Source organism: Scomber japonicus, chromosome 13, assembly GCF_027409825.1.
Source record: "Scomber japonicus isolate fScoJap1 chromosome 13, fScoJap1.pri, whole genome shotgun sequence".
Taxonomy (NCBI): domain Eukaryota; kingdom Metazoa; phylum Chordata; class Actinopteri; order Scombriformes; family Scombridae; genus Scomber; species Scomber japonicus.
Window position 1 is genome coordinate 2139669 of NC_070590.1, and position 15152 is coordinate 2154820.

Consider the following 15152-nt stretch of genomic DNA (forward strand, 5'->3'; position numbering starts at 1 on the left):
TCAACAGGGTTGAGGTCAGGACTGATGGCAGGCCATTCCATCCTCTTCACTCCCAAATTCTGGAGGTAGTCTCTGATAAACCCTGCTCTGTAGGGGCGAGCGATGTCATCTCGGAGGTTAGAGTTCGGTCCCAGACTGTGGAGATATGGGATTTCCACTGGTTGCAGAATCTCATCTCCATATCTCTCTGTATTAAGACTGCCTCCAATGGTGAAAAGCCTTTTTTTTTGGGGGTGTTGTGTTCTTGGGACGCCCACTTTGTGGCCTGTCTCTGACATCCCCCGTTATATGGAACATGGCCTTCCGTTTGGAGATGGTACTAGGGCTCTCTCCAAATAATGCCGCAACTTGGTTTTGTGGAACACCAGCTTGAAGTTGCCCTTTCGCATGGGCCCTATGCAGATCAGTCAAACATGGCATGCTGATTCTTGGAGCAGACACTAACTGACCTGCTCACGGGTGCCAGATTAGTACCTGATCTAAACAAGAGTCAATAGCAACAGCAAAATCAACAGGTTATGCGAATATGTTGTGCTGGTACACTAAGCACCATTTAAGAAAGTAAGTAAATTAATTTGTACTTTTTTCGCGCAAAAAACAATTAACTCTTGGCTACGTTTTATGTATGTTTCATGCATTATGTTATATTCACTATGCACTGTAACACTCAAAGTTATGGACTTGCTTTTTCATTTAAGTGAAATCGGAAGATGCTTATGCATAGGCCATGACAAAGAATGGTAATGGACACGCCAAAAATGCCAGCAAATTAAGGTTTATTAATATAAAGAAAATGCATTTAAGTTAAGGCTTGTTGACATTTTGATGACCGAACAAATTTGGACTTGGCCTTTAGCAGCTCAGTCAGAGGAAATGCAACAGTGGAAAAGGTTGTGCAGAAACTACAACAGTACCCCACTAGGCCCAAAACCTAATACAGTTCCCTTTTAGTTGTGAGCTATGGTAACTCAACAAGTACCTTAATTTAGGCCTATACGATGTTCCCCTACCACTCGACCAAAGTGTGTCACTGTCATGGTAAATGGACTGCACCTGTATAGCACTTTTCTAATTTTCCGACCACTCACAACACTTTTAGACTACAAGACAGATTCACCCATTCACACACACGCAGGGTGATTAAAGGAGCCGAGTTATCGATCCACCGATCTTCTGATTAGTGCTTGACCCTCCCTACCTTCTGAGCCACTGCTGCCCCTGTTGCCATGGCAAACATCAAATCATTTCTACGTCAATTTGCTTTTTCACCTCTTATCCATGTTATGTTTATCATGTTCAGGTTACAATAAAAGAAGCTATTTTTGTTGTTCAAAGGTTAGTCTCTAAAGTCAACGTAGGATCTCTAATTGAAAGCGACTCAGCTTGATTTTATGTCATAATTTCCATTTCAACTAGTTTTAAGTTCAGTGCCATTTTAATATTCTTTTTCAGATGTTTGTCTCCAACGACCACGGCATAATCCTCAGCAAGTGAGAGCAAATGCTCCTTCGCTCATATAGTTTCCCTTTGGAAATGTACTGGAGGAAGCATTGTAGAGTAATGATTCATATTAATTAATATTGATCAGCATGATAGGATAAACAGTCAGATAAGTCTAACGTCTTAAAAACTTTACTGTTTCAAAAATGGTTATCACTAATAAGACAAACACTGGAAGCCATAAGAATCATCTGCTACCTATTAACAGCCCAACAGTAAATGTGAGGCCGTAGACATTATTGATACACTTTCACAGGAGAGCCTAAATAATGCAGCATTGTCACAATAGGAACTTGTGATCATTCTTGCATTAGTTCAGCTGTATAGTCAGACTGAGCAGAATCCAAATTAGGATTCCATGGCCAGTGCCTGTTTTTCTAATATTTATGAATGTCAGGCATGGCATTGTCTGTCCTAATAAAGGTTGATGCACTGTGGAAACACCAGTGACAAAATTCTGAAAGTTAAGTCCAGGACTTTATTTTCCTAACCCTTACACACTCTGATATTCTGTATGTAAAGATATTGTAAGTAATTCAAAAAGCAGTACACCAAAACAATTAACACGGTAATAGTTATTAATAACTCTCTTAGTCACAAATCTGTAAAAGCTTGATTTAATGGATTCAGAAGAAAACTGTTACATCATCTGATATGTAGTGCGTAACTTTTACAAATAAACATCTGATACATAATGTTTGCATATAACTGTGTACATGTTACATTCTCAAGAACATGGACTACAGTAGGCTACTCTTGGCTCACATTTTCATGTTATTTGTGGCGATAAATGTACAAATAGAAATGAAATATTCTCCTTAAAATGATGGCAAAACCTTGAAATCAAACAACTTTGACAAAAATCTTCGTATCTCTTTGGACTGCATACCATAAATAATGGGGTTGAGGCTGCCGGGGATGATATGATACAAAATGGCAACAAGTTTTCTGCTTTCTGACAACTGGGGAAATCGATGCAGAGTAATGATAGACATTCCAGTGAGCAGCAAAATCAGATACATAACGAGATGAGTGCTCAAGGTTTTCAAGGCTTTACTGTTCAAAGATTTGTTCTTACTAGTTAAACAGACTACCATTATCCTAGTATAGGTGAGAACCATGCTGCCTATAGAACTTGTAAACAGAACTACAGTGAAAGTGAGGCCATAGACATTATTAATGAATATACTTTCACAAGAGAGTTTAAACAATGCAGCGTTATCACAATAAGGGCTTCTAATCAGTGTCCTGCATCGGTTCAGCCGTATGGTCAGACCAAGCAGAATTCCAACCAAAACAAAGGCCACTCCCCAGGCAGAAACAGTCAGCTTGATCAACATTTTGTTGGTCATTATGACAGCGTAGCGCAGGGGATTACAGATGGCAACATATCTGTCAAAGGCCATAATCATGAGTATAGTGTGAGCCGTGGTACTGAACATATGTGTGGTGAAAGCTTGGACCACACACTCATAATAACTGATGATACGTTCAGAGGGAGGCCGCAACATGTCTACAAGCAAACGGGGCTCTAATATGGAGTTTCCAAGGATGTCATTGACTGACAGGTTCCAGAAAAGGATATACATGGGCTGGTGAAGGGTTTTATCAATGAAAACAATAAAAGCAATGCCGACATTTGCAACAATTATAAACAGATAGGAGAAAAAGAGAAAGAGAAATAAAGGGTAGGTTGAATCCTTTGAGACATTTAATCCCTCCAGCAGTAAAGTGGGGCTGTTGTAGGTGTAGTTTTCCATCAACCTGAAAGAACAACATAATACTGCTAAAATAACAGGAAATCAATGTATCAGAGATAGTTTAAAGTCAGTAATGAGTGCAACAATAACTAACTATATACATGTAGAACTATTATATAAATATTCCATTACATATCACAATAAATCTCTCCTAGTATTTTATATCACGTGAACACTGAAAGCTGAATAAGTTAAAGTTTGTTACATATGTTTTTGTTTTGATGACAGTTAATTAAAATAAGATTTGAAAACTGTGAGGAAACACACAGATCAGTAATACCTATCTTAAGTGTCTCTGGTTTCAATCCCCTTTTTTTATTTCTTGCGTCGCTCTGCTCTGGCATTGATCAACGTCTCTGTTGCAACATTTGTAGACTTGATTTTATCTTCAGGGGATTCAGTTATTACATCAGATTATGTGAGGCAACATTAAGAAATTATCATGCTGGCCATAGCAACTGTCAACAAGCTGCAAATATTTAGTTCTAAGACAAAGATATTTTCCGTCCTGTTCATCCTCCCTGCTACCAAAACTTTTCATTCTCCTTCATGAACCGTCTATCTTATCCTCCTTCACATCCAAGATCGCTACAGGTGATCAGGAGGCACGTGAAAAAAGCGTTGCGTTATTCAGCAGACATTGAATAGGTACTTAAATTTAGAAGAAGTTACTTATCTTAACCATATAAACATAGCTCAAAAAGTAAGGCGTTTGTATTTGCAGCATATTTGTAAGGAACATGCATTTGTAGGATGAGCAGCAGAGCTGAGTATGTGGGTTGCGGCCATGAAAAATTGGGCAAATTTTTCCTGCCTGGTTGCCCTCGGCGCTGCCAATCAAGTACTAATCTGGCGAGCAGGTCAGTTGGTGTCTGCTCCAAGAATCAGCATGCCATGTTTGACTGATCTGGATAGGGCCTATGCGATAGGGCAACGTGAAGCTGGTGTACCTTCTGAGCCACTGCTGCCCCTGTTGCCATGGCAAACATCGAATAATTTCTACCTCAATTTGCCTTTTCATCTCCAGTCCATGTTATGTTCATCATGGTCCAGTTACAATAAAAGAAGCTCTTTTTGTTGTTCAAAAGTTAGTCTCTAAAGTCAACGTGCAAGTCAACGTCTAAATGCAAGAGACTCAGCTTGATTTTATGTCATAATTTCCATTTCAACTAGTTTTGAGTTCAGTGCCATTTTAATATTCTTTTTCAGATGTTTGTCTCCAACGACCACGGCATAATCCTCAGCAAGTGAGAGCAAATGCTCCTTCGCTCATATAGTTTCCCTTTGGAAATGTACTGGAGGAAGCATTGTAGAGTAATGATTCATATTAATATTGATCAGCATGATAGGATAAACAGTCAGATAAGTCTAACGTCTTGAAAACGTTACTGTTTCAAAAATGGTTATCACTAATAAGACAAACACTGGAAGCCATAAGAATCATCTGCTACCTATTAACAGCCCAACAGTAAATGTGAGGCCGTAGACATTATTGATACACTTTCACAGGAGAGCCTAAATAATGCAGCATTGTCACAATAGGAACTTGTGATCATTCTTGCATTAGTTCAGTTGTATAGTCAGACTGAGCAGAATCCAATTCAGGATTCCATGGCCAGTGCCTGTTTTTCTAATATTTATGAATGTCAGGCATGGCATTGTCTGTCCTAATAAAGGTTGATGCACTGTGGAAACACCAGTGACAAAATTCTGAAAGTTAAGTCCAGGACTTTATTATTCTAACCCTTACAAACTCTGATATGCTGTATGTAAAGATATTGTAAGTAATTCAGAAAGCAGTACACCAAAACAATTTGTCCACCAGAGAGAACATGGTAATAGTTATTAATAACTCTCTTAGTCACAATTCTGTAAAAGTTTGATTTAATGGATTCAGAGGAAAACTGTTACATCATTTGATATGTAGAGTATCACTTTTACAAATAAACATCTGATACATAATGTTTGCTTATAACTGTGTACATGTTACATTCTCAAGAACATGGACTACAGTAGGCTACTTTTGGCTCACATTTTCATGTTATTTGTGGCGATAAATGTACAAATAGAAATGAAATATTCTCCTTAAAATGATGGCAAAACCTTCTTGAAAACAAACAACTTTGACAAAAATCTTCGTATCTCTTTGGACTGCATACCATAAATAATGGGGTTGAGACTGCCGGGGATGATATGATACAAAATGGCAACAATTTTTCTGCTTTCTGTCAACTGGGGAAATCGATGCAGAGTAATGATAGACATTCCAGTGAACAACAAAATCAGATACACAACGAGATGAGTGCTCAAGGTTTTTAAGGCTTTACTGTTCAAAGATTTGTTCTTACTAGTTAAACAGACTACCATTATCCTAGTATAGGTGAGAACCATGCTGCCTATAGAACTTGTAAACAGAACTACAGTAAAAGTGAGGCCATAGACGTTATTAATGAAAACACTTTCACAAGAGAGTTTAAACAATGCAGCGTTATTACAATACATGCTTCTCATTAGAGTCCTGCATCGGTTCAGCCGTATGGTCAGACCAAGCAGAATCCCAACCAACACAAAGGCCACTCCCCAGGCAGAAACGGTCAGCTTGATCAACATTTTGTTGGTCATTATGACAGCGTAGCGCAGGGGATTGCAGATGGCAACATATCTGTCAAAGGCCATAATCATGAGTATAGTGTGAGCCGTGGTACTGAACATATGTGTGGTGAAAGCTTGGGCCACACACTCATAATAACTGATGATACGTTCAGAGGGAGGCTGCAACAGGTTTACAAGCAAACGGGGCTCTAATAGAGAGTTTCCAAGGATGTCATTGACTGACAGGTTGCAGAAAAGGATATACATGGGCTGGTGAAGGGTTTTATCAATGAAAACAATAAAAGCAATGCCGACATTTGCAACAATTATAAACACATATGAGAAAAAGAGAAAGAGAAACAAAGGGTAGGTAGAATCCTTTGAGACATTTAATCCCTCCAGCTGTAACATGGGGCTGTTGTAGGTGTAGTTTTCCATCAACCTGAAAGAACAAAATGTTTAATCCAATTTTAAGCATATCGTGGTTCCTGGTGAGTCATTGTTTGATGTTGACATATTTTCAAAATTGAAGGATTTTCTATTTTCTTACTTTCTTTTTCATTCTGCTGTACCGAAAACAAATGCATACTGAACTGCGAGCTTTGTGTACAGTTATGCCCTGATTGGTTATCAAGGTGTCAGAGAACATTTTAAGTCAAAGTACTTAGTCTACATCTTGACTGTATACACATAGAAACTATATTTATATAAACACTAATGTATACATATATATTTACATGTGTATGTACATGTATATAATCTATTACATATCACTTAAAATCTTTAGTATTTCAATTCAGTGTAATAATACTGAAAACTGATATTTCCACAAATCATCAATGAGAATAAATACTAAAAGAAGTTAATGTGTGTAACATACATTTTTACTTTTTCATAATTTATTAAAATAAAATATGAAAACTGTGGGGACACATACAGTAATATCAGTAATACCTAGTTTAACTGTCTCTGGTTTCCCTTGTCTTCTCTTTCTTTTGTCTCCCCACTCCAGTCTCAATCAAGATCTCCTCTGTTGCAACATTTATAGAATTGATTTCATCTTTAGGGGAATTGCTTATCATTGCGTCAGATAATGTGAGGCAACAGTCAGACAGTCAACAGTCAAAAACAGTCAACAAGCTGCAGATGTTTTGCTCTAAGAAAAAGAGATGTTTGTCATCCTGTTCACCCTCGGCCCTACCAAAACCTCAATATTCTAATTTGGAAGTGACTATTCTTACCTGTATCTCCAAATGTCTGTGATATAAGAAAGTATTACAGAAATTGAGATAGTAAAATCAACAAACAAATTAGAATAATGGAGCATTTGTATCCTACTAAACTTTTCTTTAAATAGCATCCTAGACTGTGAAACCTGTTTTCTTCAATGATATGCATTTCTCAAGAGAAAAAAAATGAAAGTGTCCTTCAAAACTCAAAAGTATTAACTGTTTCCAAATGCTCACTATCTACAGAAAGTGAAATAGAATTTGAAATAGTAACAGCAAAGAATCCTTCTGAAGTCAATAAAGCAAATACTTCAGTCCATGACTCATGACTAACAAAACAGAAGGTAATTGAGGCCACATTAAAAGTTAGTGGAATGAAAATAACCAACAAAAATGAAGAGGAAAGAACTTAAATATCACAATTTGGAATTCAAAAGACATATGGCTCTTCTGTACTTAAAACAGGGTTGGGGAAGTTCATTGTAAGATTCTACACACCATTTCCTCCTAAGAAAAAAACAAAATATAGAAACCAAAAAACAAATATACTGACATTGCCAGTATATTTACCCCTCCTGACTCAGTGTCTCTATTGAAAACAGATGCAGCTGATTATTTGGATACACAGGCTTGTGATGAAATACTAATAGAGACATTTTTTCTCTCTGGTAAAGGGATGTTTATTGTTTCTGCATGTTTCACTTACATGTTGAATGACTGTATTTACCGGATCAATGTTAATAATGCTGATGATAATAATAATAATAATAATAATACTCATCAATCAAACATCACTCATCATCTTTCTGTATTTTCAAAAAGTTGGTGAATTGGTAAATTCCCAAGTACTGGAGCTGGAATCACAAATATGTCTTTTTCTTCATTCTGCAGAAGTATTTACATCTCTTATTTATTTTATTTAATATGAGGCATCAAGATATTATACTGATGAATATATTTCATACAGTTGAAGGTAGTTACAGACAGAAGATGAAGGCAGAGAGAAAGAGGGATGACGTGCAGCAAATGTCCTTAACCAGGAAAGACATGTGGATACAGAGATTACATTGTATGCACGTTAGACCACAATGGGACGTGCCAGATTATTTTAAACAGACTTAAAACATTCTACACTTGTTTAAAACAATCCAGGAAATAGTCAGGGATATAACGATCTGAAGAAGTTGACACCTTTCACTTTTTGTGGCTTATGTGAGTGATAAACTGCTTGATGATGCTGCCACGTAACTCTTTACTGACCAGTCCGTAGATGATGGGGTTGATGGCTGGTGGAAGGATGATAAGCAAGATGCTAAAGAACTTTTTTATGTTTTGGGAGACTGAGGGGAACCGCTGACTCACAACTATGATCAATGAAGCAATTTCAAAGAGCAGATACACAACAAGGTGCGGTGCACATGTCCGAAGGGCCTTGCTTTGGGCGCTGCTGTCAGATCGGCCTCGTTTAACGGAAGCATGCAGGATTCTGATGTATGAAAAAGCAATGATGAGGAAGATGCCTGTACTGAAGGACCATGTCATGGACAGACCTAGAAAAACAACAACAAGAAAAACAACAAGTATTAAAAAGTATCATGTAAACCTTCTTTCATCCATTTAATTAATTTTGTGTCCTCGGCTAACAGGACAGTTAATGCTGTAAGGGCCTCTTATTTAAATGATGAAATATTAAATATGTGTTTTATTATACAAGGCTGATTGGCAGATCCTGACTCAGTTGACCTCATAAAACTACTGCTGATAAACAACATTTTGTTCTGTTAAAAGCTAAACTTGAACATAAATCAGGACTATACTGCGACTCAGTTTAAACAGTCATCACATGCTCAGATTACAAACTGAAAATATTTTAATTACAAGCTGCAGGTCGCATTATGAAGTCTTACTTTGCAGTAGTATTATTTGAGGAGAAACTGCACTAATAAATGTGAGTAAAATGACTTTACTCAGTAAAGAGAACAATTCCTGACACACCACCAAAACTACACACAACAGTTGGTTAAATATGCTCAACAATGTGCTGTAGATCAGTTGCTTTATTCTGACCAATGTACTGACCATAGATGTTACTTGGGAGGGTGGGACTGCAGGCCAGGTTCATGATTGTGCGGTTGCTGCAGTAGACATGCCGGATAATGTTGCCACACAGCGGAGTGTTTATGTGGAAAGCAAAAAGTACAGCAATCAACAGCAGAGCGATGAACCAGGCCAGGGCACAGGAGAAGTGCAGCCGAGCCGATGTCATGATGGCGTGATACCTGAGAGGCTCACATACAGCAATGTACCTGCAAAGGGAGCGTTAAGAGATATGACTGTCCTTTGACATTTTCGTTAGAATCTTAGTGTCACAGACTGTTTACATCTGCTTCCATATGCATAATTAGTTAAGTCTCAGGCTTCTCTCATGCACAAACACATAAACCATATTACACTGTAAAATCAAGAAAAAAGGAGGTCAAACTGTAAACTTTTTGTACCTGTCATAGGCCATCGCACCCAGAATAGTCTGCACTGCAGCTCCATACGTGTGTACACAGAAGGCCTGGGCGATGGCGAGGATGTAGGCGATCCTCTTCTGCCCCGTTAAGAAGTGAATCATGAGGCGAGGCAGCACCGCTGTGGCCCCCAGCAAGTCACAAACTACCAGGTTACAAACCAGTATGAACATGGGTCTGTGCAGACTCTTATCTATGACAATGACACTGAACACCACACCATTCCCCAGCAGCACCACTATGTAGTTTAACAGAGCCAGGAAGAACAGCAAAGGGCTGTAGCCTGGTGGTACAAAGAAGCCTTCCAGCTCGAACACAATAGGCTGTTTGAGTGGCGTTACCAATGTAAGGTTCTCCATCCAAAACAGTAGAGTTCTGTAAAAGACATGTATATCAAAACCATCCAAATAAGTTACTATTCAGCATCAGGAAAAGTGCTAGTAATTTTAGACTTTAAATGTACCACACAGTGTTACCTACAGTAAAACTTAATGACACTTAATGAACAGATGTTCTCAATTCAATCGTTTATCAAACATGAAAAGAAAAGCATAAAAGGTTATGATCACTACACAGTGAAGAATCCACCCTCAACCTCTTCTCATCAGAGCATTGATGATGCTCTGACTTGTTGTAGATTATGTGTTGAACTTTAAATAATTTTCCTTTGTCCTCTGAGTGTCCATCACTTAATGCTGATCCCTGCCCACAACCTCATCATCAGAGCATCAGTCACACCCTAAATATCCTCTGCAGCCTAAGTTTGAATGTTTTGAAGTTTTGGCTGTGATTTAAAAATGAATAATTCCTGGGCCATGTGACAAACCGAGCTAAAAGTTAAAGTTTTGTCAGAATAAGTTGGGTCAAAATCAAAATTAGCTCTTTTCTGCAAGCAGCTGGTTAATTGAATACACAGGCTAATTATTATTAAAATAATAATAAAAACAATTTACTCTCTGGTAAGGGAAGGTTTATTGTTTTTGCACAATGATATTATAGCGTTGCAGGGTTGTTAGGGGAAGGACGAGGAGGAGGCGGTGTTGCAGTTTGCTAGCTCAACAGAGCCCAGATTTATTCCCTTGTCATATTAACAGCTAACCTGACGTTGAGGTGTCCCCGGAAAACAACAGAGTCTCCAGCTCTCTGAACTCCTTCTCACTTAGTAACTATATCCCGCCCACAGGTCTGCCAGCCTGTAGCTCTATTTCCAACTCCATCTGTCGTGAGCTGTTGTAACTTACCCACAACATCCCTTACCCCTCCCCACAACAACTTATCAGCAAATACCCCTACAGTAGACACCTCCCTCAATAGAAATAATGTAATCAACACACATAATAAAAGTCACTACATATCCAGCGTGACACTGCCTTCCCCTTCAACTTTCAGTCCAAATAACGCTGGGGAACTCTATGCTGTCTTCCTCTCCCTGCCCTCCCCGAAATCCTGCAAGGGGGTAAACTGCTCCTAGCGGTGTGACTTGACCATCCATCTGCTGTTGGGCAGCCGAATGCGGTGGCCCCCTTGAAATTTGCTGCGGGGATGGGGCCCCCTCTGCATGATGTGTTTGAACACCCGTAGGAGACCGGCAATCCTGTCTGTGGTTTGGTTGGTTCAATCCTTGGTATGGTGCCAGGCGGTCGCAGTGTATCACCACAATTCGGCACCGTCCTGTCCGCCCCACCCTATAAACTACCTCCCCCACTCGTTCTAAAACCTGGCAGAGCCCAACCCAGTCACTCTGCAGTTTATATGACTTCCCCTTGATCCGCTTTGGTGCATAGACCCACACTAAGTCCTCAGCATTGAAGTGAGTCTCTTTTGTGTGCTGGTCATAAGCTCGCTTTTGCCGGGCCCCTGCATTCTCTAACGGCAAGCCATTAAGGCAAGGCAAGGCATGGCAGTTTTATTTATATAGCGCATTTCATACACAATGGCAACTCAATGTGCTTTACATAAAACAGAAAAAAATGTAATTTCAGACAATTAACCCCCACCCCCCATAATAAAAACAAAGTACAGAAAAATAGAAAGACATAAATAAAATGATTGCAGCATAAAATAATAAATTAGCTTTAAAATCATTAAAAGGACATAGAGTGCAAATGAAAGAGCGCAAATTAAAGATTAAAATGTAAAGTGCTTTAGAAGAGCTCAATCATAAGCACAAGAGAAGAGAAATGTTTTTAACCTGGATTTAAAAGTGTTCACAGTTGGGGCTGATTTCAGTTCTGCTGGTAGTTTGTTCCAGTTGTGTGCAGCATAACAGCTAAAAGCTGCTTCACCATGTTTAACTGTTGTTTGAACTCTGGGCTCAACTATCTGACCTGAGTCAGTAGATCTCAGAGCTCTACTGGGTTTATATTCTACTAACATGTCATTCATGTATTCTGGTCCTAAACCATTCAGTGATTTGTAGACCAGTAGCAGAACTTTAAAATCTATTGTATAGCTGACTGGGAGCCAGTGTAAAGACTTTAGAACTGGAGTAATGTGCTCTGATTAAGATTAGTGGTAGCTGCAGGTCCCAGTCCTTCTGATCCTTTGCTACCACCAGGGCTAGCTGCAGCCATAGAGTGCGATCTCCACCAGCCCGTCACTCTGGCGGTGGAGAGGTGTTGTGCGGGTCTTGTATTTCCCAAGCTGTTTACACATTTCCATGAACAGCTGGGCCTCGAAATTTCTTCCTTGGTTGGAGTGCAGTTCAGTGGGCACCCCGAAACGGCTGAACATCCTTTCAATCAGCACCTCGCAAACAGTAGCCACCTCTTGATCCGGAACAGCCACCGCCTCAGGCCATTTGGTGAAGTAGTCCGGTGCCACCACCACATAACGATTTTCACGTGGCGTGCAGGGAAAGTGGCCTAGTCTGTCAACAGCCACTCTGTCCATTGGTGTCCCAACATGGTACTGTTGTAGTGGTGCTCTACTCTGGCCTGCGGGTCCCTTGCGGGCAACGCAGGGATCACATCTCTGGCAAAAGGCTTCTCCATCACGCCTACAAGTGCTCCAATAGAACCCCTGTCGCACCCTCTTCAATGTTTTGTTTACACCAATAATGTCCTGCTGTAATAAGCAATAACTTGCTCACCCTTGGGTGTGATCTGGGCTAGGACCGCCCCTAGGCCATCATTGCTTGCGTCTTTATCCAACACATACTGCCCCTCCGAATCTGGGGTTGTCAAAACTGGGGACTGACACAGGGCTGATTTCAGCGCTTCAAACGCTTTCAAACTGCTGCTCAGGACCCAACTCATATTGCACATTCTTGCATGTCAGCTGATTTAGAGGTGCAGCCACAGTCGAGAACATGGCAATGAAGCAGCGGTAAGAAGACGGAGCGCACCTCAGAAGCATTCATTGGAACTGGCCAATCCTGTACTGCTATGACTTTTTCCTCCACTGTGCTCACCCCCTCACTTTGTTGCCCAGGAAAGTTAGTTCTTTCTGCATTGGTCTGCATTATCCCTGCCTATTGGATCTTGGAGAATGCCAACCGGAGGGCCTGCAAAGCAGTGTCGAAGTCCGGACCATGGATCAGAACATCATCAAGATAAACTTGCTTGTTTCGTGACGGAACATCCACGAGCACTTGCTCCATGAGCCTTTCGAATGTGGCCGCGGCGTTGCATAGCCCGAACGGCTTGACTGTGAATGGCCACAGTCCAGAACCAGTTGTGAAGGCTGTCGTGGGATGGACCTCCGGCGACAGTGGCACCTGCCAATAACCACTCCTTAAATCAAGAGAGGAGAACAAGGTGGAACCTCTGATTCCATCCAACACATCATTGACTCGGGGAAGAGGATATGAGTCTTTGACCGTGATCTCATTCACCGGTCTGATGTCGCCACAAAAGCGCCACCCTGGAGTAACTTTCTTTGGTACCATTACCACAGGTGACACCCATGACCTGTTTGAAGGTTCGATCACTCCAGCTGCTCTCATCTCCACCACATACTGTTCAGCTGCCGCCTGTTTATTCAATGGTATGCGATGTGGGAGTTGACAAATTGGATGCGCTGTGCCTGTGTCAATCTCATGCTGGATTAAGTGGGTCCTGCCCAGATCAGAAGGTGAATTGGCAAGAATGGATCGGAACTCGTACAGCAAATCCCATAACTGCTGCTGCTGCTCTGTGGACAACCCTTCTCTACTACTCTCCAGCACAGTCTTGATAGTTTCCTCTTGGGTTGGTGGGTTTTGTGAGATACCACACGTGATGCTACCATCCCCAGCTGCATTGTTGGCAGCAAGTTCACCTGTCAGGCACAGTTGGGGGTCTGAGTTGGGCAGTTTCAATGGAAGATCCTGATAAGGAACGGCACCTGTGGACAGGGGTATCAAACCTAATTGACCTTCATCCCGTACCACATCCACACATGGAAGAGCTGTCAGTTCCTGGGAGTGGATGTCTGTCCAAACGGTGGATGGTTGTGGACCCTGAGTAGAAACTATTTGTGATGGCTCTGGTCGAACCACAAACTCACTTGGAGACTCAGGGAGCTCTGGACATAGAACCACCGGACATACTGTGGTGCCAGTGTCCAGTGACAGTCTGTCAGATGTGCTGGGTGCCTGGACTGTCTTCCACAGGTCATCATCACCTATCAAGGGTAGTGGGGGACCATCGATGAACATCACTGTTCTCTGTCCCACATCCAACACCGTATTGGTGTCCCTCATGAAGTCAAAATTGTCGCACATTCAGCCTGTGAGCTAGCTGGTCCAAACTTGGTCACTGAGGGTTGCTTAGTAGGAGACTCAGAGTCACATCTTTGGTTAACAGTCCTGCTGTGCTTTTCAACCATGTCAGCATAACTTGCCTTCAGCCACTGCTTAAACGTTTCCCTCTCAGTTTCTTGCTGAGCATGACTTGAATGCATCATCCTCCCTTTCTGAGCTTGACTTGAATGCATCATGTCTTCCTGATCTGCACTTGAACGCACCTCCATTTCTTTCTGATCTTGACATGAATGCACTTCCATTTATTCTGGGGCTGAAACCACCTTCATTTCTCTTTGAGCATGACGCTGCCGCCCCTTGCTCACCTTTATCCCTCCCGACGGAGGTGGAGTTAGCCATCCATTCGCTTCCATCTAGCTACCGGAGATGCAGGGTAAGTCCAGCACTTCTGACACCAGTGTAGTGTTGCAGGGTAGCTTGGTGGGTAGAGGAAGCACGAGGAGAAGGCTATGTAGCAGTTTGCTAGCTCAACAGAACCCCAATTTATTCCCTTGCCATAGCAACAGCTAAAGGCGCATTTATGCTCAACGTACATACGAAAATGTAACTGTCCTTTTCAAACGATGTTACCGTCACTGCTTATATACTTTCATGCGTCCTTTTACGTTGGCATGGATGTTTACCAATACATCCACCAGGGGGCAGCGCAGAGTCAAATGTTTATGACAACAACAAACTCAAAAACAGATATGGCGATTGTGGAGGAGATATTGATAATGTACCACTAAAACGATTAAAAGTTTCTAACCAACTCGCACAACCTTTCCTCAAAAAGTTTAGCCATTGTTCTTCTTCGTTTCTCACTAGAGCT

General features: G+C 41.0%; 3 protein-coding genes across 3 annotated transcripts; all 3 read right to left on the reverse strand.

Annotated features, from left to right (window-relative positions):
- Positions 1–2318: 2318 nt before the first annotated feature.
- LOC128371062 (olfactory receptor 146-like) lies at positions 2319–3263 on the reverse strand. Its single transcript, XM_053331261.1, has one exon. It carries the CDS (start codon positions 3258–3260, stop codon positions 2319–2321), a length of 942 nt encoding a protein of 313 aa, XP_053187236.1. The 5' UTR covers positions 3261–3263.
- A 2082-nt stretch (positions 3264–5345) lies between these two features.
- On the reverse strand, positions 5346–6293 carry LOC128371061 (olfactory receptor 11-like). Its single transcript, XM_053331260.1, has one exon. It carries the CDS (start codon positions 6288–6290, stop codon positions 5346–5348), a length of 945 nt encoding a protein of 314 aa, XP_053187235.1. The 5' UTR covers positions 6291–6293.
- Positions 6294–8275: 1982 nt separating this feature from the next.
- Positions 8276–11478, reverse strand: LOC128371757 (olfactory receptor 2K2-like). The gene is made up of 4 exons (XM_053332135.1): positions 11469–11478; positions 9580–10012; positions 9161–9387; positions 8276–8631 (listed from the first exon to the last, which is right to left on the reverse strand). The coding sequence occupies exons 1-4, from the start codon at positions 11476–11478 to the stop codon at positions 8276–8278; spliced, it is 1026 nt and encodes a 341-aa protein (XP_053188110.1).
- Between the last annotated feature and the right edge of the window lie 3674 nt (positions 11479–15152).